Source organism: Dermochelys coriacea, chromosome 5 (assembly GCF_009764565.3).
Source record: "Dermochelys coriacea isolate rDerCor1 chromosome 5, rDerCor1.pri.v4, whole genome shotgun sequence".
Lineage (NCBI taxonomy): Eukaryota > Metazoa > Chordata > Testudines > Dermochelyidae > Dermochelys > Dermochelys coriacea.
The window spans coordinates 113169739-113193680 of NC_050072.1; the positions used below are offsets into that span (position 1 = coordinate 113169739).

Consider the following 23942-nt stretch of genomic DNA (forward strand, 5'->3'; position numbering starts at 1 on the left):
TGAGCAACACCCCTGTGTCCCCCCAAGTCTGCCCATGGGCTCAGGGCTTCTGCCCCATGGGGAGCACCAGGGCTCCGGAATTCAGCCCTGCTGCTCCTGGCTTCAGCCCCGTGCAGGCCGCCAAGAATCGGGGCTTCCGTCCCGCGGGAGGCACTGGTGCTCAGGCTCTGGGTTTTAGCCGCAGGGCCCCTGTTCAGAACTGCTGTGCTACCTAGACCTCCTAGTACTTATACAACTTCCTGCAGCAAGAGACCTCCAAGGTAAACCTATCCAAGTACTGACCCTTCCTACTTTGTGAGATTTGAAGATTTCTCATGTAGTGTTCTAGTTCTGGGCAGGTAATGTAACTTGATATCTTGATTTTACTAAGGCATTTGCCCTAGTTCCACATGACATTCCCATAAGTAAACTAGGGCAATGTGGTCTACATGAAATTACTGAAGGCTGTACTCACAAATTAGTCCTCAATGGTACACTGTCAAACTGGGAGGGCATAACTAGTGGAGTCCTGCCAAAGTCCGTCCTGGATCTGCTACTATTCAGTAGTTTCATTAATGACCTGGATAATCAAGTGGAGCATATGCTTATAACATTTGTGAATGACACCACCCTGGGAGAGCTTGCAAGTACTTTGGAAGACAGAATTCTACACAACCGCAACGAATTAGAGAATTGGTCTGAAATCAACAAGGTGAAAATTCAATCAAGATAAGTGCAAAACATGTAAGAAGGAAAAATCAAATGTACAACGACAAAATAGGGACTTACTGGCGAGGCTGTAGTATAGCTGAAAAGGATCTGGGGGTTATGGTGGATCACAATGTGATGCAGTTGCAAAAAAGGCTAATATACTGGGATATATTAACAGGAGGTAATTGTCCACTCCACTTAGCACTAGTGAGGTCTCAGCTGGAGAACCATGGCATCTAATTCTGGGCCCCACACTTTACGAAAGATGTGGATCAGTTGGGTAGATTTCCGAGGAGAACAACAAAAAGCGGAGGAAAGATGGAAAGAAAAAAAAAGAGCTGGGCCTGTTTAATGTTGAGAAAAGAAGACTGAGCAGGGACCTGATAATTCTTTAAATGTGTTAAGGGCTGTTCTAAAGAGGTTGGTGATCATTTGTTCTCTGTGTCTGTTCAAGGCAGGACAAGAAGCAATGGGCTTAATCTGCAGCAAGGGAGATTTAGGTTAGCTATGAGGAAAAACTTTCAACTATAAGAATAGTTGAGCACTGGAATAGGCTTCCAAGGTGGCAGCTGTATTTGGTCCTACCTCAGTACAGGGGGCTAGACCTTGCGAGGTTCCTTCTAGCCCTACAATTTTGTGATTATTAAGGGAGACACAATGCTGAAAAATCTAATTTTAAGCAACATTTTTTCTTGTCTTTTATGGACTCAATAAATAAGGCTGGACTTTGGGCTTCTGCTATTTACCTGCACTCACATCTAACCTCTATTTTTATTGTAACTTAAGGGATCTGTCTACCTATCCATCAATCTAGGCTGCTGCACCACACTCATCATGGAGGAGACTTACTGCCTGATATGTTTGTGAACAAGAAATTTGTCACCGTGACATAGACATTGTTTAACTAAAGACAGAGTTTGGGAGATAGAGAAAACACTGACAACCAGAAGATTAAAATGTTCTTTCCCTGGACACTAGGATTCTTATTATTCAGGTGTTCCACCAGGGAGCTAGGCCCGGGAGCTATTTTAACCTCTTTAAAGGAATAAAATCAATGATCAGTTTAAAAGAAGGTTACAAAAAAAAATCAGGCTGTCATGGGTAGTTCCTTTGGGCCAGGTAGGTATAGTCCATTCCCAGAAAAGCTGCTGCTTCTTTGTTCTTTACCCTTTGAACTCAATGGGCGTTCAGCCTCCGATATGGGGCAGTAGAACTTGTGACCAACAGCATCGATTTCTTGAAACACATAGCTTGGGGGCTCTTTGTAGGAGGCCAGGCACTTGACAATTTCCTTTGGCGTGTAGCTGGTGGCATAGGTGGTTTCTCCATTGAGTGGTATGTTAGGCCTCGCAACTGACCAACCCGGCTTAAAGCTCTTAGTGAAAGTTGGGGGGTGAGGGACGTAATGGGCCCGAAAGGTGGTCAGGTTCTCCATTGGTTCTGCTGGCAAAGTAAGTTCTGGGGCATGTATGATGGGTTTTGCTTTCTTACCATGCCATGGCTTGTAATCATCCTTCATGGTGGAGCAGCTGTCAAAGGGTGCAGTGGTTTTCTGAGCATGGCCCAAGGGCCGACATGTCTTGGCTGGCTGTCCCTTAGGGTATGTGTAATGAGTCTGAGTAGTTGTATGAAGGTCCATTTTCTCTACGGGGGGCACGTATGCATCAGGTTTTCTGGTGAACATGGGGTGCTGTGGCCAAGCTTGATATTTTTCCCGAAATTCTGTGGAAGACGAAAATGGGAGATCGTGGGTCGGCATTGACTGGTACGGTTTCACCATCTTGGCAGGTGGGCCAGCCAGACCCTTGTATGACTGTTTGTGTGTGGTGAGGCTATCAAATGGGGTTTCACTGGGTTTATACTTCTCATACTCATGGACAAAGCGTTTCTCCAAGGGATGTGGCACATAATTCAACTTATAATTTGTCAGGTCCTCCAAAAGTGCTTTGGTCATGTGGGCTGGATTCAGAGGTTTGCAGCTGTGAGTGGCGATTGGTCCCTTATATATATAATCATCCTGGATAGTGGTTCTGTAGCCAAATTTTGCTTCTGATGGATGGAATTTATTGTCTGGTTTAATCATCTCTCGTTTTGATTCATTCCATGGTACATAGTCACCTGAAGTGTAAGAATCTAATTTAAGTGTCCATCAATGCACAAGTTCTGTAGTTAGTTTAAAAATATAACAGCCTATCCTTTGGTTATTAGTTTTAATTATCCTTAGTATTTGTTGTTTGTGTTAGTCATGTCAATCAGGCAGGCACCGTACAAACACACTGTGAGAGACCATCCCTGCCCCTGAGGAGTTTACAATCTAAATAGACCACACAGAGAATGGTGGGAAGAAAGGAGTATTAGCATCATCCCCATCTTACTAAAATGATGAACTAAGACACTGGGAGTCAAGTGACTTGCCCAGAGTCACACACCGAGTCTGGGAGAAATCTGGGAATTGAACCCAGCTGTCCTAAGTCCCAATCTAGAGCCTTGGCTACAAGCCAGTCCTTCCTCGCTGTGTCTTCCTCTTTGACGACAACTGATTTTTTCAATGGGCTAGACAGTTTTTCCCTGCCCAGAACTGAGTTCAGGGTTTCTTCTTGATGACATCTAGAGCAGTGCAGAGAGAGGTATTTCCTGCTTTCTTTGCACTTTTCTATATGTTAGCAGTGCTATCAACATGTGCAGAATCCTGATCTTAATTATTATTATTAATTAGTAGTATTGTGCTGTGCACCGTGCAAACATATAACAGAGTTGGTTCCTGCCCCAAACAACTTACAATCTTAAGTATAAGACTAAGTATCATCTACCTCTTTGCCAACATTAGTACATTCTCTGTAGACCCCGTGTGATGGGTGCATATTATACCCTATTTCATAGATGGGGAAACCAATGCACAGGGAGTTAAAGTGACTTACAGAGCACACTGGAAAACTCTGGCAAAAACTCCTGGCTCTCAGACCAGTGTTATAGCCACAAACCCATCTTTCTTCCCTCTTACTAATCTTGCGCAATTGCCCCTAGAGAGCAATATGGTTACTGGTAGGAAGTTGAAATGAAATAGCCTTGGCAGTAACCCAAGTCTTATTTTTTTGCTTTCAAACCACATTGAGAGGCATGAGACAAATAACGTTCCCGCTGATTCTTTATAGGAAGGAAGTCTGGATTTCAAAGTACCAGAAAGTAAATGATGCAACTAGGCATCGGGATATTTGAATTTTCCAGTCCAAACAGTATTGGTCCCTCTGAATGACTGTGCTGTAATACAGCACAATTACAATTATATTAGAGCTGTGCTCATTACAATGCAAAGTTGAAAAATTAAAGGTTATTTTTAAATTAAGCATTTGTTCTCCAGTCCCTCTGTCCCAATGCCCAGCATGAAGTGGCAGTAGTAATCAGCACTGTTACTGCTCATTCTCTGACCTCAGCCTAGTGTCTCCAGTGCACCAGGCAAAAACAGACTCCATGGAAAACTGCAAGGAGGGGCCTGCTAGCATGGGGACCTTCCAAGTGCCATGGCTGATGTTTGAAAATTCAGCTTGGATGAAATCCTGACCCCATTGAAGTCAATGGCAAAACTCCTAGTGACTTCAGTGGGGCCAGGATTTTATTTTCTTCCTCAGCTTGAAGATCTGTCTAATCTAATCTGGCCTAATTTATTTTAAGTGTTTACATAGCACCAGGGTTCCTCGTATTTAGGTACTAAAGGCCAGATTTTTAGAGGTATTTGGGCACCTAAAGATGTAGATAAGTGCCTAATGGGATTTTCAAAAGTGCCTAGAAGTTTAGCTACTACTGAAATCAATGGGAGTCAGATAGCGGGATTTTCAAAAGCTCCCAAATTAAGCATTTATCTTCATCTTTAGGTGCCCAAATACCTTTAAAAATATGGCCTTAAAATCCTGGCCTAATGTTGCTCAAGTCAATGGAAAGCCACCCATTGACTTCAGGGGGCTTTGGATCAGGCTCCACTACCAGATCTGTGGGGATGTCTAGCCATAGTGAGATCTGGAAGGATTTTTGCCGCCCACAGCACACCTACATTTTCCAGGCACTCAAAGATATCAGCAATGCTCAGATTGCTGATAGGAACCTAAACAGCAGTGGCACTGATGATGTTCAAGAAATTTACTATTTGCATGGCCATGTCCACTCTGTGCAGCTTGCACAACCAATTAAGTATATAAAGCGATGCGGTACCCACCTGGATGAGAGTCATGAGCTAAAGGTAAAATTGTGATGATCATGGATGGGTGGACTAGTCCTGGAAACTATAAGGACTGATCCAAATAGGCTGATGTTCGTTCTGATAAATGCCCTTTGCTATTATCCCACCTGTCCTTTCTAAGTTAGTTCATCCGCCCATTGCAGCCTCCCATTGATCCCCAAGCTACTCCAGCCCCTCTGTTGATCCCTTTCCGTCTACCTTTAAAGCCTAGCAATGCAGGTATGGAGGGAGGGGAGACATTGGAGTCATTTGTCCTCCCCGCCAAGGGGGCTGCCAGACAGTCGAACTGCACAAAGACAAGGCAGAGCTAGGCCCAAGTCCCTAGTTAGTTGGGCCTAGCTCTGGTTGGTGGTTGGTGTTCCTAAACTGTCAAACACCACTGGTGGCTCTGATGAGATGAATTGTATAAGGTACCACCCCCAGCCACCAGCACCAATATTAGAACACTGGGACTGGTGAGTCACTCATCACTGTTACCAACTGGCTCAAGCCAATGCAGATACTTGACCATATCGTTCCTTTGGAGCTGCTCGGACTAGCCCCCTAATCAGCCTTGCTTGGTTCTCAGAGAAGAATTTAGGGAGTTAAAATAAAGTCATTCCATCACCCCTGCCCCTGCCATGTGGTAGCATCCTGGCAATGGCAATCTGTCCTGCCTAATGCTAAAACTGCCCTGGCACTCGCATCACACTTCCCAGCACAGTGGGGCTGGACCTCTGGCTAACTCCAGCCTCACACACATGCAACATGATCTCTGAGGCATGTGCTGAGAAGTTTGAAGTGAGCACCCTCCCAGACCCAACTGAAAGGTTGGTGGGCCATATCACTTTACCAAGGTAGGTGGTCCAGAAGGGGAAAAAAGGGGCGCATGTTAAGATGAATCGTAGAAGAGAGGCTGTATGGGCTTATTAAGAAGTGGGTGACTTCTGAGTCTCCACTGCTTATGACATGCAGTCTTCAAGCAAGTGTAGATCCAGTTGAAAAGGCTTGACATTTCAGATGTAGCTAATCAAAACCGAACTGCACCCCAAAACCGTTCAGGGCTTCCCAGCGTCAGTGGTAATAATCTAGTCCAGGCAGTTCACTGAGACTATAGGTTTGCAAAATATTAAAAATAGTTTCCATGTGTCTTCAATTTTAAACTTCTATAAGTGCCACACATTTGGAGTCCTCCTAGGCATTATGAATTTACTTTAGTTTAAGCCAACAATGCTACTATCCCTTCAAAATATGTTACAGTTTTATTGAAACTAATTATTTTCCAGTAGATATTAATGGTTTACCATGTATCACCGTCCTGAAAACTTTAGGGGGTATGGGAAGGAGCCTAGGATACAAACCACATGTGCCTGGTCTCAGGCAGGTCTCCACATAACCAAGCTAGACAATGCTTTAATTTGATTATATACCTGTAGATAGACACACACGACTAAGAGGAGATGAGAACTCTGAAACCATGATTCATGCAGTGTTAAGAAATCAAGTTGCAAAGCTGTCAGACATTAATTGTGATATCTGATAGCATCATTTAAAACCACCCTATACCACTGGGTTGTGTGGACTCACGACTTCATATGAAAGGCTTTTATTGCCAAAGTGGCATTATTTGAAACCTCATAGAGCAGCACATTACAAATAAATTGCACCTTAAAAGGTGATTAATAAAGCCGTTTTATGCCATAAGGCTCAATAGGTAAAAGCACATTGAAAACCTTCGCATTTGTGGCCTATGGCCTTTTAAAATGAATTAACTCAATATGGAACCAAATCTTTGTGGGGTTGTTAGATGGAGAATTCCATTTGCACAGTGTTTTGAGAAATACTGCAAATTACAACCAAATGTGGCTATGCTGCATTTTATTAGAGCTCTTGAGCGCACTAGTAAAGGTCGTGACCTAAACACAGATAAAACAAAAAGATTTGCATATGGTTCTTAGTTCGAATGTAAGCATATCTAAACACAGAGGGACAGACTCTCCGCTGGTATAAAGCATTGAGGCTTTGAGTGCTTTAATTACTTTTACATGGACACTGATTTTCTGGCTTTTTGTCATTTTAATTGTGTAACCTTAATATTGCATTCACATAGGTTTTCTTGCATTTTATTTTCTTGCTTGATTTTTATTTTAAATAGAGCATTACTTATGCTGAATAGGGCCAAACCCTCATACTCGCAATCAGCCTGAGTAAGTAGGCTGTTTTACAGCAGAAAAACAATAATATTCCATGCTTATTAAAGTAATACACAAAGTGCTAGCCCAGCCCTCTAGTGGTAGCATAACAGGCTGCTTTAAGCAGACCACTGTTTAAGACCAAGTCCCTGATCCAGCAGAGGCAAAATGCCCTAGTGTTATATGACAAACAACTCTGAAGCCAGCAGAGTTGCTATGGATTCATGCTGGTATAACTGAGTGCAGTATTTGTCCCAGTGTACTCAACCCCTAGGGAAAGAAGGAAGCAGTGCAGGTGGCTTTTTAGCCATTCTATGGCTATTTCATGAGTAGCGTTTACAGGTTTGGGAGGAAGTAGCATTTAGCACTCATTGAACCAAGAAAGATGATCCCTGCAGTGAGATACCTTCTGGTGAGGGCAGTAAAAATTAAATAGGGTGCAATGGTCCAGTAGAGAGGGCACAAGACAGGGAGACCAGGCTCTGCCACTGACTGGGTGTGTGGCCTTGGGCGAGTTATTTAAGCTCTCCCTCTATGCCTTAGTTCCCCATCCATCACATGGGAATAGGAATACTTGCACACCTATTTGAAGTGTTTTGTGGGCTATGACTGAAGTGCTATAGAAGTTGTGAGCGTTATTTGTTGGCGCAGTTGTCAGAATTTAAAGGACTCCTTCACGTTAGAGGGAAAAGGAGAATGCCACTTCCATTCGAGTCCCTCTCCCCCCACACACACACCTCAGGACAAGAAACAGCAGCAATTATTCATTCTTTAAAATATATATAATTAATTCACAAACACTGGAGCAGCTCCCAATTCACACTAGCAGTCACTTTCACAATCACTGGGAGCAGAATCTGGCCTTGTGTTAGACGGCATTCTGAACTGGACTGGCCCCAGTGACTGAGTTGCTCAGCTAATCAGGAATGAGTTAGGATCCCGGCCTACCCTGGCCCACACAGGCAAGCATTCAGCATTGCTTTTCAGCACCCCCACTCCCCTCGTGGCTGATGTTAGATCATCACTGAGACCTTCAGCACTGCCCTAGGCAAGGGGCAAGAGAAGGGAAAGGCTCCTCAAAGACCCAACAGTCAGTCCACTCCCACCCTGAAATAAGGGCCTGACAAACTTGACACTAAGAAGAAAGTTAAATTAGATTAAAATTCTCTCTTTAGCCTCAGTCCAGCCCAAAGTGCCCAGGTTAGTTGACTTTTCAGTCATTCTCTTAAGGCTCCTACAGAACCAATATAAGAAATAACAAATGCAGAAGTCTGTGTAGCCTCATTCTGTTCTCTTGAAGCAAGATGTTACAAGAGAAGCCCTCCTTCAAAACAGCTGCGAGGATACATACCTTTGTACGTAGGTATTGTGTCCATCTTAACACTGGAGGTGTAGTTAGTCTCACGGGGTAAGCATGGAGGAACTCGACAGATAGGATAGGGGTTGTAGTCTTGTTTATATGTTGAGATCAAATCCATGTTCTCGTCACTCTTGACATACTTTTCAGGTGGTTTGAATTTCACTGGCAACACTTCATGAGGTATGTAATCTCTCCTGTGAATAATAAAGGCACTACATCTTAGTCTGTCTTGAGGACTAAGTATATGTTCCTGTTGCTGGGCACCCAAAGAAAGTTTGGATAATGCAATAAAGGTAGCTAGTGCAATACACAAGACTTTTACTTGTAGAAAGCTGGCAATACTCCTATAATTACAGTATGTGTGAAACAGGACCATGGACTCCTTCAAGTGGGCCAAATTCCTCCTTGTCCAAACCCAGTGGATTTACACAGAGTTAATTATGGAGTTCAATGAAGTTAGACCAGGAAAGAATCTATCCAATGAGTTTCGTGGACTCATTCTAATCTGTGCACATCACAAAGCCTACCACTCTATTCGGAGGCTCATGTTACAGGTAAGGTCCACGTTGGTGGAGCAGGGGGGCATGTTTCTCTTAAGGACGGAGCTGGGCCAGGGCTTGTAATGTGCATGGCCTGAGACAACACCATCAAGCCATAATATTCATGAGCAATAATTTCTTTAAGGCTGGAATTTTTCAAAGGTGCCTAAATGAATGAGGCACCCAAATACCATTGACATTCAATGTGAGTTGGGCACCTATCTCCCTTAGGCTCCATTTAAAAGCCAATCAAAGTATTTTAGCCCCATGACTACTTTGGGACACATGCAAGACACCCCCCCCCCGCCCTCTGTGCAAGGGGAATGGCAAGTAGCCTCTGACAGTGCATTACACAGCAGCCCAACCAACGAAGGGGCTGCTGCATTTCTGGATGGGGCACTATTAATGAAAAAGATGTTGTTTTTCTGTTCTCAGTGTGGTTGTGTGGATCTGCTTCTACTGTGTGTAGCATTATAAAAAAAATTGATGCAATATCTTTAAAGAGTTACCTTCCTCCAGCAAAACTTTATATATAAACAGCCAGAGACCAATGTTGGATGACCGGTCTCTTGTATTTTATGTCATGGCTTAGCTCTTCTGGGGCACCACAGCCACTTTGCACCAAACCACCAGCCCAAAAGTTACAGTATCCATCCCCCGAAGGATCTTTCCAACATCAGACAATATAGCAACGATTGTGCCACTACACCTTGTTGCTGATGGAGGGAACACAGCGGGGGCTTCTCTGTACCCTGCTGCTCCATCTGCCCCTGGGGTCACTGGCCAGAGGACCAAACCAGCACAACAGCTGCCCAGTATTGAGACAGCACCCCCCACCCTGAGTGGCGCTGTGTGTAGCAAGGATCTAGGCCTTTGGCTTTTGCAGGTTATACAAAAGTCACCAAATCTAACCAGAGGACTGAGAATTTGGAACTAGGAAAATTGAATTTCAGATGGAAATTTACACTTCCACTAGACTAACAAAGAGATGCCATGATTGAAAGTCTTGAGTGGCTCCTGCACATGGAACTTGAGTCTGGCATTTGTATGAGCTCTGGACAAGTGTTCCACGTCCAGCCACTCCTGGTTCAGCAATGAATGTAACCATGGCTGCACAAATTGCTATGGGGATCACCTGACCCATTACGCAACATCTTCCCCTCAAAGAGAGAAGATGGGCTAGAAAAGTACCCTCCCCGGCAGCTCTTTGGGTTTCACATTAGATGGAGCACAGATGACGAAGGGATTATTGATGACAGAGCCTGAGGTCACAGAGTAAGTAAACAGCAATATATTCAAACATCAACCAGAGGCCTTCAACTGAGGAAAGAGAAATCAAATTGCTGGCTATGTATCGAAGACTCAGAGTCTTGCATTTCAGTAGCATAACACACCACATGCTCCACTAGGAGGGAGCAGGCTTGCTGATTAATTTAGGGGGAAGTCAGGAAGGGGCACAGTTAAACCCGAGGTCTTGTGTTTAAATTTCACAATCTGAACAGCAGCACAGCGGGGATTCAAAAATGGTTCAGTTTTGCATGGCACGGTACTCTGTGTGTATCTCATTTCCCCCATCATCATTAAAAACACATGGCCACTTATTGTACGTACGGCTTAGCGCCTAGAAGCCCCACTCTCGGACCAGGCCCCTGTATAAAAAGACAATCCCTGATCCAATGAGCTTCAGCCTGCCAGCCTTACTCAGTTCTTTTTCATGCAGAATTCCTGTTGACTTCCCAGGGAGTCTGCCCAATGCTGCAAGTGAGTAAAAACTTGAGCAAAAGCCAAGAGCCCAACCATGCCCCTGTGGTGCACACATGCTCTCTCAGCAGATCACATCTCCCCATCCTGGAAGGTTCAGCTGCCTTCCCAGCAGCAGCTCACCCCAAACTCTGGCTCCCTACATTATTCCCCAATGCCCCCCCAACCCCCAGAAAAGTTATCACAGCCCCAGTATGGAGCACTTAACTAACTGTTCTCCTCAGTCTCTCTTTGAGGGAAGCAATGCTTATTCCCCACACGCACATTCATTCTCTCACCCTCCCTCTCTTTCACTGTTTCTTACTTGAAAGTTGTCATTCCCTCCACGGCCACTGACTGCTTCTGGTACTCTGCCTTGGGCTTGAACGAGTCTCTGGGATGGTCGTAGGGATAGAGGGGGTATTGCTCCACGTACTCCGACAGGAAGCATGGCTTCTCACTCTTCTCATAGATCCTCGTGGGAAGATGTGGGCAATGGTGGCGCCTGTGCAAGAGAGTAGCATGGATGTTATCGACTGAGCCACAGGGTGGAGCAGAGATGTTGGTGCAGGGCTTCAGCAGCACTGGTTACAAATCACCCACCAAACTATAGGGCATTACGAATTATCAGGCAAAGTCCTGGCCTATGCAACTAGTGACACGCCTCACTTGGTTACAATAATGACAACCTATAAAAAACAACACCACCAGCCATAAGTTAGAACAGTGTGTTAACTCAAGCTAGAAAAGGTTCTAGATTCTAGCTTTAGCTAAACACACCCTACTGTGCCAGGCTGGGCATTCCATTTAACACCCTTTTGCTCAGTTGTTCTGATTAAGGATTAGATTCTCCACAGCTGAAACCTTGTGCAGTTGTCCAAAGCTATGCAAAGTGTGTGTGAAGTACTATCAGGTCAGCACTCAACCCTGTGGGGCATTTCACACTCGCATCACACCAGCGCTAAAGGGCTATGCAAGTGCAAGACAAGGGAGAATCCAGCCTTAACAGCATACGCTTGCTCCCATTGACACCATTTCCATCAATAGGAGCAGACGCAAAGGGACTCAATACACTGAGTGCTCTCATTCCCATTGAGACATGGTGGCTATGGCTTCTGAAACCCTGAAAGCCCGTCAGGTTGTGAAACACTCTATTACAATCTAGTGCCAAATGACATATTTACAGTGCTTTACTTCCTTTTAAACGTATTTACAAACCACACTCGCATCCAGCACACTTAAAACCCTCTCTTTGGCTCTCGCCACATCTTGCATTGTCAAAGCAGCATAATGCATGGCAACATCTGCATACCTCTGGATTTTCAAGTTGATGCAGGTCATAAGCCAGCATTGTAAACAATAAACCTTTCAGGATGGATCCCTGAGGTATGCTCTGCACAAGCTTAAAAAAATTCTTAAATCTAGTACTGAGCTAAACAAACATTTTCTTTCAGATTAAGCAAATCAAAACCAAAGTCAAAGTCACTCCATTTGTCAGTGATAGTAAGTCAAGGGCTTTATGGAAATCATCAAATAATATACTCATTTCAAAACCATTAGCCAAAGCTTGATTGATGCTATCTATAATTTTAAAGAGGCTCCCTCTACTTAAAAACCTCTCTTATGTCTGGAAAGTATTTACATATTATGGTTCCAAGTAGCCCCTGAAATCACTTGAAAAGAAATTGGTGGGGAGGGTTGATATTTTCTTTGTGCATTGACAGCACTTTACGTATAGTCAGTTTCACTGTATGGTTAGTTACTCAGTTTCACCTCTTGCTTATATGGCTCTTTCACATTGCAGCAAAGGAGAGGCTGCCCCATAGAAAATGTAACTGTGCCCCCCTCCCCCACCTCAAGTCCCAAAGGGACTTGGAGATAGGTGTAGAAAGGAGCTACTTTTAAATCGTCTTTTGAAATTGACAAGATTTCAAGTTATTTGTAGTAATTATCTTTGCTGTTACAGGAGCATCCAGGAATCCCAGTCAAGGATCCCCTTTGTGCTAGGTGCTGTATGAACAAGACACAAAGACAACAGGCACAGCCCCAAAGAGAGGGTTACAAATCTAGGTGACAGTGACCCTTTAAAGAAAACTGGATTCATCTAAATCATCGGATCTAAAACCAGATTCAGAATAGTGTTATGAAAGACCTAATTGTTAAATTGTACTAATAATTCTCTAGACAACACTAGAAGTAATGAAATGGTGTTGAGTACAGCAATTAAGTTTAATGGCTCATTTGTGGCTTTAAGCTAGGGCTTGAGGCAGACACTTATCTCTCTGGGAGTGCTGGAAAGTGCATGAAGGGAATAGCTATTGCTACACCTTGGTCCAAGTATCAGTGTTCACAAGCCAGTATGGGAAAGACTCATATTGTCTCAGAGAGGCTCCTGACCAGGTCCTCAGTGACCAGTTCATGCCCTGACACATGGGGGTTTATAGTCCTCCTTTTTAAACTCAAAAAGAAAAGGAGTACTTGTGGCACCTTAGAGACTAACAAATTTATTAGAGCATAAGCTTTCGTGAGCTACAGCTCACTTCATCGGATGCATAAATTTGTTAGTCTCTAAGGTGCCACAAGTACTCCTTTTCTTTTTGCGAATACAGACTAACACGGCTGCTACTCTGAAACCTTTTTAAACTCAACCTCCTGTTGATGTCAATGTGAGTTTTGCTGAGTAAAGACTTCAGGAATGGGCCGACTGGGATTACAGCTAGAAAAGACCTATAGTTTTATGTCTAGTACATCATTCCTGCCAGCGTGTGATTATTTCCTTCTGTACGTTCTCCAATGCTCTATTCAGTCTCCTTTCAAGTTATTCAAGTAATGGGGCTTCAATACTTAATAAAGTAGCTGTTAAATCAAATGTTTGTCCATCTAGCGTCAGTAAATGTCTGATTACCCAAAGTTACAGAGGTAGCCGCTGAGCTATGTATGGGGTCACATAGATTCTGAATTATTTTCCAAACTGCAGGTCACAAGGGAAGGACAGACTGCGCTCAGATAAAATTCAGCCTTTGCTTGACAAGCCAATTTTCTACTCTGGCTATGAATCTTTCCATAAAACCATAAATCAGAAAGAGCCCCGGTAGATTCATCTTTGTTTGGAGAGGCTTTAAGGCTTGGATGGATGATGGAATGAAGGAGATCATCCCAGTTTGTTACCATGTTTGAAGAATTAAATTTAAACTGGCAATTTCAAAAAAGCCTAAGAGAGGTAGGAACCCATCTCCTAATGAAAGGCTAGTGAAAAGGGCACCAATCCCCATTCAAGGTCAACTCTTAGGTGTCTTTGAAAAATTCAAGATTTTATACAGATGGAAAGAGGACAAAAAGGAAACTGAATAAGGGGCAAATCTTCCCCCCACTCCTAATCCAACTTGGCCTTGGTGCAGAGGGTTTTGAGGGGATGGAAAAAACACTCAGTCCTCCCAAACAAGAGTCCACTCAGAAGCACCAGACACACAGTGACCTCTAATGCAGTCTCATAGCATCCCCAGCAATTCCTCCTTAGCCCTCCAGGGGAGGAAATGGCCACTGGATCCTTCCAGCCTCAAATGTGCTGGCCTCCTGCCTGACCCTAAGCTCCTTTCCTTCCTCTGTGGATTGGACACAGTGAACTCCTGCTGAGTTCAACTTTATAGTGAGCAAGGAGTGCATGAGGCCCCAATAACCAGCCAGTTACAGCAGAACCACACTGAATCCACTGCAGCAACTGTTATTTACTACTCAGACTATGGAGAAAACATCTATGCTGCAAAAAACGAGGCATTCGGAGCAGGATGGACACCTCATGCCCAGTTTGTCATTGCCCTGCACCGTGGGCAGTCTTTTACACCAGAGCAAAGAAAGTTCAAAGAGTTCACTTTACACTGGAGTAGGTGGCTGCATGCAATGCAGGGCAACAATGAATTGGATCCTAACTTTCTTTAAAGTATGGGGTATGCCACTAAGCAGGGGTAGTGCCAAGCTAGTAGGTGCTTTACAAGAGCATAGATACTTAACACAGAGCTTTATCGGCACTAGCTAAAAATCCATTTGCCCTGTGTATACTGTTGATAGTAGATATGAAAGATAGGTCCCCTCTGTTCTTCTATATAACAATCTTAATCAAAGGTCCTAAAAGGCTGAAGACATTAATTCAAGGAGTGATTTCATTCATTTACTTATTTGGATTTGTAAAAACACAGGAGACACCTTTCTGATCCGTCTCGGCTCCTCAGATACTTATCAATCTAAGGATAAACAGAGACCCAGAACATACAATAATGCTAAGTAACCAAGCAGAAGTAAGCCGCACTCCCTACTTTTCCTAAACATCACCCCCAACAGTCGTGCCACTCTGGTTGCCCTCCTACAAAGCTGTGCTCTGCATTATGCCTTTTAATTTCACCTAATAGGTACCAGATACTCCTGTCCTCTGCACAGCCTGGAAGAGGGCAGCAATTATGTGTGCACGGCCCTCGCTCTGCCTGGAGATGGAAGCGGCCCCTCCATCAGTCATTTGAGGGCTCTGCTACAAATTGCGTATAGATGAGTTTGCCATGCTAACGAAGTGCAGAGACGTGAAGCTGCAGATTCTCCTGGCAAGATTACAGGAGACCTAAAATTCACAGCAAAAAGCCACAATGACTAATGCTGCTCAGAGCTCCGGCCCCAGAATCCCTGACCAGATAGAGCTGAAATTGTTCCATGTGACTTCTAGACTTCTTCCTCTACCCTGACCTCATACCTTGCTCACGAGCTGTTCTATCATTGGTTCTCTCCTTCACTCATTTGCTCAACAGAGGGGTCACAGGAATCAGCTCCCCGGAAGACAGTGGTAAGGTTTTGCTTGAGTGATGGGGGGACCTCAGGAGGGAGATGATCCTTGTAATGGGAAAGGGCCTGGAAATAACCTCAATCTCCTGCAAACAGCCTCATCCCATGCCCATGGAACAGTGGCAGACCAGGACAGACATTCATTGTGTTGAGCAGAGCCCATCTTGGTCTGGAGATGGGCCTGGGTTTAAACCCAAACTCTTCGCCTGCCTCAGCCTCTTTCAATTATTTTTTCATTCCCCGAGCTATACAAATATATGTTTTATATTTAATATCAGATTATGAAAACAACACTTGGAGGTGTCTGAAAGTTAGCTGTTGAGGTAAGTGCTTCCCCATAATAAATCATCCATGGCAGGGTAGAAAAAATAAATCTCTAAGTGTTTTGCCTTTATTTCTTTGCCCAAAATTGTGATGTATGCACACACATTATTGTAACACTTACAGTATCCCATACACAGAACGAGCAGGGGAAAGGATAAACTGGTGTTAATTCTCCACTGACATCAGATAAAATAAGCCACTTTTGCATCGAGAGAGCCTTTCGAAAAAAAATGTTTTACACTAATGTAAATCACAGAGCAAGATACTTAAAAACAAGGAGTAGACCAATACTGAAGCAAACCTTGAGCTCTACTTTACTGTTCCTTCTGGCCCTATAAATATTTATAAAACCATTACACGGTCATTAGGCACTGAAGTCACTGTTATCTGAACACGGTAAGTCGGTATGTCAGTCAGAGTTCAATAGTTAATAGAGCTGGGCAGATGATAGGAGATTACCTCATGGATTCTGTTGGTTTTGGTATGACATTTGTCCAATGGCACCCTAATTTCTAATCCCTGATTATCCCTAACCTGTGACATTTGTTATGCTCCCAGGGGTGCTTTATAGTCTTGATTCTCCTCTGACATATACCTGCACAAATTATACATGACTCCATTGGAGTCAATTGAGTTACACTGGTATAAGTAATAGGAGAATCAGTCCCTGTGTTTTTAATTTCTATTAATAATTAGGAAACAATGGTAGTACCACCAGAGAGCTTCCAACATAAATCTGACTTTGCAGCCCAAAATCCTTCAAGTAATATTGACTCCAAAATTTAGTAGGTTAGGTGTGGGCCCAACATAGAATTTTTCTACAAAACGTGAAGTGGATTGGACACTTTGGCCTAGCTCCTCCGAGGTATTTTTGTGCCTTATTCCCCTTGTTATCAATGGGAGTTAGGCACCTAAATACATTTGAGGATGTGGGGCCTTGGCTCCTGAATGGTGGAACTCCAGACAGTGAGATATTCAGTAGTGTTCAAAAAGGCTTTTCATAATTTTTTTTCTGTAAGAAGAGTGATAATGTAGCTATGGGGTACAGGTGTTGGCAAGCTTAGGTCAGGACATCAAAGGAGTGCTAGAGACCTAAGCTTTCATTTAAGAAAATGTAAATCACTAGCACTTTTCCTTGCAGTGGTAGACCTCAAAGTGCATCCCAATTGCTGAGGAGATTTGTCATGTAAAAAACAAACAATTTTTCTATGGACAGTGTCATGAGGCGGAAGTAAACAAAAGAATTATATCTCCACACAAAACCGTGGTGTGGTTAAGGTTGCAGGCACATGTCAGAAATTTGAGCACATTACCTTTCAAGAACATTAAAACTAAAAATGAAAAAGCAGTGTCAGAAACCCAAGAAATGCAGAATTAAGGTTGCAAGTCTCAGACAATGCACATAAATTCCTTAATTGCCTCCAGGGCCATGCTCTGAGAAAATAAGAAATACACACTACTCTATCCATCCATAGCTAACATTTTCATTTCATCAGTGACCCCCAAAAGACTACAATGCTTTAATCTTAATCATACAGTAGAGGTACCACTTTATGGCCATCTTTACATTAATGCACATTACACATACATTAGACAATAGCATAGTGAAGGCAATCACTACTCATTCCTAAAAGGGCCCAATCTTATTCCTGAGGTCACTTGGCTCCTTTTAGAAGATGCTTATCATATTGCAGGATCAAGTCTTATGATAGGGCAGCCAACTCTCCAAGTGCCATTAGACACAGAGCAAGCAAATTTTATATCCTCCGGCCATGAAATTAGAGCACATACATGAAAAACCAAAAGTAAATCCAAAGAAAGAGTCCTCACTACTAGAGGTAGATGTGCAGTATTGTTCTGTGATCATCAATCAAAGCTAAGCCGTATATTGCAGAGCGGTAGATATAAGATAGTCATAATAATGGCGTCTCATACAACTACTTAACTCTGAGCCAAATATAGGATTTCTGTCATTTTTAGAAGGAAGAAAACAAAAATGCAGGTCCCATAATCAATATTATATGGACACTAAGTAAATGTGTTGCCAACATGAAAGTGGTTAGCACATATCAGCGTTTTCTTTGTGGGGAAACAAGATACAGAATACAAGTTTTGTACTGATGAACTACTAAGCCAACTTAAAATACTGTGGGGGTGATCTTCAGCTTTCATAGATATCAATGGAGCAATGAAAGTTTACACCTACTGGGGCTTTGCCCCACATTTTGACTGAGCCAGCTAGGACACACTAGTATCCTGCCACTAAACACATGGGCTGCTTTTATCATCCTCCTAGAAATGATTTTGAAAGGGCTTGTAAATAATGCTTGTGCCGAAGTTGCTCTGAAACAAAACTAGAACAACAGTGGCTGATCACTTAATGTTTTGTAGTTTGCCCACTACTATCCGTATCTGCCAACAGCTGAGATTATGATTCAGACACTTTGGAGTTCAACAGCTTTCCCAGGACCTTACTCTTCTGCCAACTCCCATGGATTTCAGCAACTGTAGTCTCCCACTGTAGGGTACAACTAAGGCCCATTAATTTCAGGGGCTCCATAAAAAAGGGCAGAATTTTGAATTCTTCTCTCCCAGCACCATAACCTGGTCTTGACACTAGGATTGATGAGTTAAGGTTTTGGTTTTTTTCTTACAGCTCTTTGAAGACATAGGATCAGATTCAGTCCTAGTGTAAGAGGGTGCTACAGCAAAATTTCACCCACTTATATTAAAGCCAAATTTGGCCTATGATGCATGATATAAGTGGTTAGTGATAGTACTATGGTAGTTTCTTCAAGACACTTATTTTGCTAAGCAGAATATGCCCAGGTAAAAATACTGTTTTCCCTTATTCAGAAGTCTAGTTCTGATACCTGTGTTGCCCCTCTGCTGAGGGGAGAGCAGGTCTTGCAGGTCAGCTTCCTAATGGAGGAGAAATCAGTCACATAGAGTCTGGATAGACTCTGAGTGTAATTTGCTTTATTTACACATACAAGCCAGTCCTAAGGTGATGGAGGTGGTCAAACAACATGCAGGGCAATCCCTTCTCCCAGGAATCTTAACCCAACACCAAACACCCAGTGCTTCAAGAATTAACTCTAATCAAAGGCCCAAGCAGAGAGCAACCTCTCCTGCTCACATAGATTCCTCTCTCCCGAAGCCACCTCTATACAAAACTTTGCATAACCAAAAATTAAACCCATCCAGCATGTCTTTGCAAGAGTCAAAGCTTGCTCACCCCATATGAAAAACAACTTGGGAGGATGTGTGTAAAAATGCCAAAGATGTCACCTGTTGTAACAATACTATCTTATGACAGGTTTCAGAGTAGCAGCCGTGTTAGTCTGTATTCGCAAAAAGAAAAGGAGTACTTGTGGCACCTTAGTGACTAACAAATTTATTTGAGCATAAGCTTTCGTGAGTTCCTCCTTTCCCCCCCGCCGCTGGTAATGGCTCATCTTAAGTGATCACTCTTCTTACAGTGTGTATGACAAAACCCATTGTTTCATGTTCCTGTGTGTGTATATAAATCTCCCCACTGTATTTTCCACCAAATGCATCCGATGAAGTGAGCTGTAGCTCACGAAAGCTTATGCTCAAATAAATTTGTTAGTCTCTAAGGTGCCACAAGTACTCCTTTTCTTTTTGCGAATTCTATCTTATGTTTCTACAGCACCTTTCATGTACAGTTCACCGGGGAAGGACCTCTGCTCATTGTGCAACATTGGACAAAAAAACAAACACAATATTAAGGTGCATAAGAAATAAAATAGAAAATGACACTGGAATATTCTATCATCATTACATAAGTCAATGATATGCCCTCACCTGGAATGCTGTGGGGAGTTCTCGCCAGAACATCTCAAAAAGGATTTATCAGAAATACAGGAGTGCAGAGATGGACAACAAAACGGCTAGAGACCTGGAGAAACTTGCATGCAAAGAGAGATTGAAAAGATCCGGACTCTTTAGTTTAGTAAATAAACAAATAAGAAGGGACATGATAGAGACATTCAGCACTATGATTGGTACATAGGATGAAAGGTAAATAGAATGCTCCTATTTACCCTTTCTCATGATTCAAGAACAAAGGGATGTTTAAAGAATTTGAAAGGTGACCAATTTAAAAATGAAATTAGAGAAATATCTTTCCACACATGTAATTGGCTTGTGGAACTCATTTCTACTAGGTCAGGAGCATTTCTGGATTCCTAAAAGGATTGGACATTTGTATAGATAATGAGAAAGATCATATACTGTTTGATAAAGTGGAATATATATATAATGGTAATACACTCTCATGCTTCAGGGCATAAGAAAATTCTTTCCCTTTTGGCTGAGGGTTACTTCAAATTGCCCATTGAGTCATCTGGTGCTGGCTGCTATCAGAAGCAGGATACTAGAATAGATGGACCACTGATGTCATCTGGAATGCAATTCCTAGCTTCCTACAAACTCTCCAATCAAAAGGGATAGCGCCTCCCAGTGTCAGTTCACACAATGAAGACTCTGCAGCCCATTCCTTTCTCTCTCCATCATAACATGCCTTCTGAAGTGCAAGGTATTACAGAAAAGCTTATTTAGACATGGAACAGCATATGTTTCAGCTACTAAGACATCGCCTGTGTTTTGTGCCATGATGATTTGCCAGCTAAAACGTGTCAGCTGATGGTTAAATAAGACCTCAGTCTTGCTGACCTCCAGTTCCCCATCTGTACAAAGTGGCTAATAACATTTCTCAGTTACAGAAGGTTGAGAATAAATTCAGTAATATTTGTGAGCATCTCATACTAGTGCAATGATTCCATAGAAAAATCTATTAATAATAAACAAAGCGAAGGAGAATATTGTATCCAGCTGAAACTGTAGCTAGAATGTAAAGTAAGCAAAACATTAAGTACCCACATTAGAATTTGGCCAGGACAACTGGGTTACTATTATTAATTAAATCATTTCCGTGTAATGGTCTATAGCTGGACACACAGCAGAGGATAACTTATCAATGGGTGTCATGACTGGTACTGAAGAGCAATGTCTCATGAATTAATCAGAAGTGGTTTTCACAGCATTGGTTTTATATTGCATCCAACAGCACAATCTCCCCTACTGTTCACCCTCTGGGTCACCAGCACTATTTCCTGCAGCCTCTGGGTTTGCCTTGGAGGTTTCTCATTTGAGCGCTGGCCAGGCCTAGCCAAGTTTATACAAATCTCTGCTTCAGAGCCGATGCTACCGTCCCTAGGACAACACCCGAGGAAGTGTGAGAGAGGCGGTAACAAAGGACTGGGGAGCACATTCTAGCACTACTGCAAGAATCTAGTGTTGGGGCAGACTTCAAAGCAATTCACTGAAATTCAGTCTATATTTATAGACATCTCCTTTCTCCCAAGCCATGGAGGCACAATCAGAGGTTCGGTCATATGGTTAGATTATAGATAGATGTTTAGGGAGGGAAAAAAAAACACATACATGCATAATGTGTCAAAATGTATCACTTACATACACTGGGTGTGATAAAACTACCAGGAAAATTGAAGCACATTGTGCATAAAGGCATATGGAAAGAATATGTTGCTTTTAGATGGTGCATGGTTTTAAATAAGACTTAAATGCACAATAAAAGGCAACTGTTCCCTCAGCAGAGCAGAACTTTGATTTTCTATGATTATAACTGTACAAAAGACTTTAATCTGAAATCTTTTCAAGGCTAATTGTAATTCCCACAATGCGCGGAAACAGTTTTCTTAATGTCATGTGTGTGATGTTACACTTTGGATGATAAACCTCACTTCTCTGCCCCCCCCATGTTAAAAAATATGGGTCATATCACACAAAAAGCTAATAGTAAAGAGAGATTCTATTTCACAAGAAGCTGGCATGTGCATGCACACATACACAGAGCCTGCACTGTGAGGGCAAAATAAAGCTGTGGGTTTTCTTTAAGTGTGGTTCAACTGTGAAAGACAAAAGCTTAGCCTCTGTTCTTGACCAACTCTGAGGGCCATGACAGAGTCTGCAACCACTTATCAACTATTTGGAACATTTTATTCATTTGGAATGAGCTCAACATTCTAAAAAGAGGACAACAGTGTGTTGTTAATCAACATTGTGAATTTTGTGTTAATGTGCCATGGTCATCGTCTTTGCTGAACGTTCACCAGGTCAGCAAAAGATCCACAATGAGGTCCCTATATTTCACAAGGCAGCCTCAATGCCTCACAGCTATTTTCTTCATGCACACTTTTCCCCCTCTCTCTAGCAGTCAAAAAAAAAATTATACCCCCCCCAAAAAACAACCCACAACCCTCACCTTCCTAGATTTGCTCCAAAAGATGCCAAATATTTTTTTTTGGTATGGATAGACAGTCTCTACTGTGAGCAAATGTTTTCCTTTTTTTTTTTTTCATGCTGTCTCACACCAAAATAATCCATCTGCTCCAATATATTTCAAGGGATGCTATATGTCTGCCTTCATTTTGCTGTCCAAATGTCCCCAGTAACAGTCTTCAAATGTATATAAAAGGTAAGTATTTATTAATTATTGTTATGACAGCTATAACTCCCCCTTTGGAGTTATAATAAAATAATAATATAAGCAGAGATTGACTACATATACCATTTAAAACAGAAAGCCCAGTGGGCATAGCAATGATGGTTAAAACTGATGGCTTCGCAAAAAGTAACAGCCCTTACAGGTGATTTCAAAGGACCTAATAATCTTAGAAAAGATTGAACAGACTTTTGGGATCATCTCCATTTACCAGAGCCTGATCTTACTCCCTTTGAAGTCAAGGCAAAATGCCCATTCCCTCTTGTGGGTAGGATCAGTCCCCAGTCCAGTAGGGCCGTCTTGTAATAACGAACAACCACTTTTTGAGGGGAGGGTTTTGTGGCTTACCGTTGTGAAAACTGGTGAGGTGCTACTCTGTTCCCATGTGTACACACCTCTCTCAGAACAAGGAAAATATACATCCAGTATCACTCTCTCTCTTGCATGAGCCCTCATATTTTTTATTTATTTTGTATAGTTCTATCATAAATTAAGCTTTTTAACAGACACACATATACCCTTCATGTATATTTGAAAGAGGGAGAACTCATAAATATAAAAGAATACCTTTAAATTATTTAATTTTAATTCAATCTAATTCATAGATTTACTTGTAAATGCTCAGAGAATTCATTCTATGCACAAAGAGTAAGTGCAGTAATTTTGTGGAGAATATGCTGTATTCCTCACAAAGCACATGGGTTGAATCCCTGCTTTACGTGCAAAACTCACTTAACCCTCACTATGGAACCACAATTGGAATTTCCATAATGACAGATTTGGGAACTTGACTTATTCATAATAATAAATGGACTGATAGATGGAAAGAGGACATATAATGAATTGAATATTGTTATGGCAAGCATCACCAGGAGGTGCATTTACATATAGTTTTCCAAATTCTTTTTCCTAGTATTTGAGCAAATGTCAGTCTTAGAGAGACATGCTGCACTGTTAGTTTGGGGGCTGTACAAGGCATTGTGTAGAGCCAGTGATCATTGGAGAGAGATCTGTGAGAGCAGCAGGAGAGTTTGTTCTCTGCCTTGATCTCTGCTTAGAGTCAATTTTTGAAACAGAATTGCTCTCTAGGAACTGGGCTTTGGTATGGGGCTAAGATTTCTGAAAAAAAGAGATTGTTCTGCATGCTGTTTGATCATCTTTTTTCCAGGACAACTATATGTATAAATAAACCAAGGTATGCTAAGACTATACCCAGATTCCTTGTTGCTGATTTCTCCTCCTCTGGGAAGGGAACCTGCAAGGCCCCAGACATCTGTTATTGCAATGCAGAGAGGCAATGCTGATGTGAGAGTGGGACACTGATGTCGGGAGAAGGGGCAACAATATGTCTAGGGCAAGGTTCTGTCCTTGGAACAGCATTGCATGTTCCATTGATATGTATGGGAGCACTGTGCGTGCCACAGAGGGCAGTATTTGGCTCTCTGTCTGGTAAAAAGCTCTTGGCTGTTGACTTTATAATGAAATATAAATAAATGCAAAGGTCACAGATTGG

At 42.5% G+C, this 23942-nt stretch overlaps 1 protein-coding gene across 1 annotated transcript in view; it reads right to left on the bottom strand.

The window, feature by feature from the left end:
- Positions 1–1777: 1777 nt before the first annotated feature.
- SAXO1 (stabilizer of axonemal microtubules 1) overlaps positions 1778–23942 on the bottom strand; it is a 61552-nt gene continuing 39387 nt past the window's right edge. The window contains exons 2-4 of the mRNA XM_043515185.1: positions 11057–11236; positions 8444–8646; positions 1778–2808 (exon numbers count right to left, since the gene is read on the bottom strand). Coding sequence (XP_043371120.1) covers positions 1778–2808; positions 8444–8646; positions 11057–11236 — 1414 coding nt within the window. The remainder of the gene's footprint in view (positions 2809–8443; positions 8647–11056; positions 11237–23942) is intronic.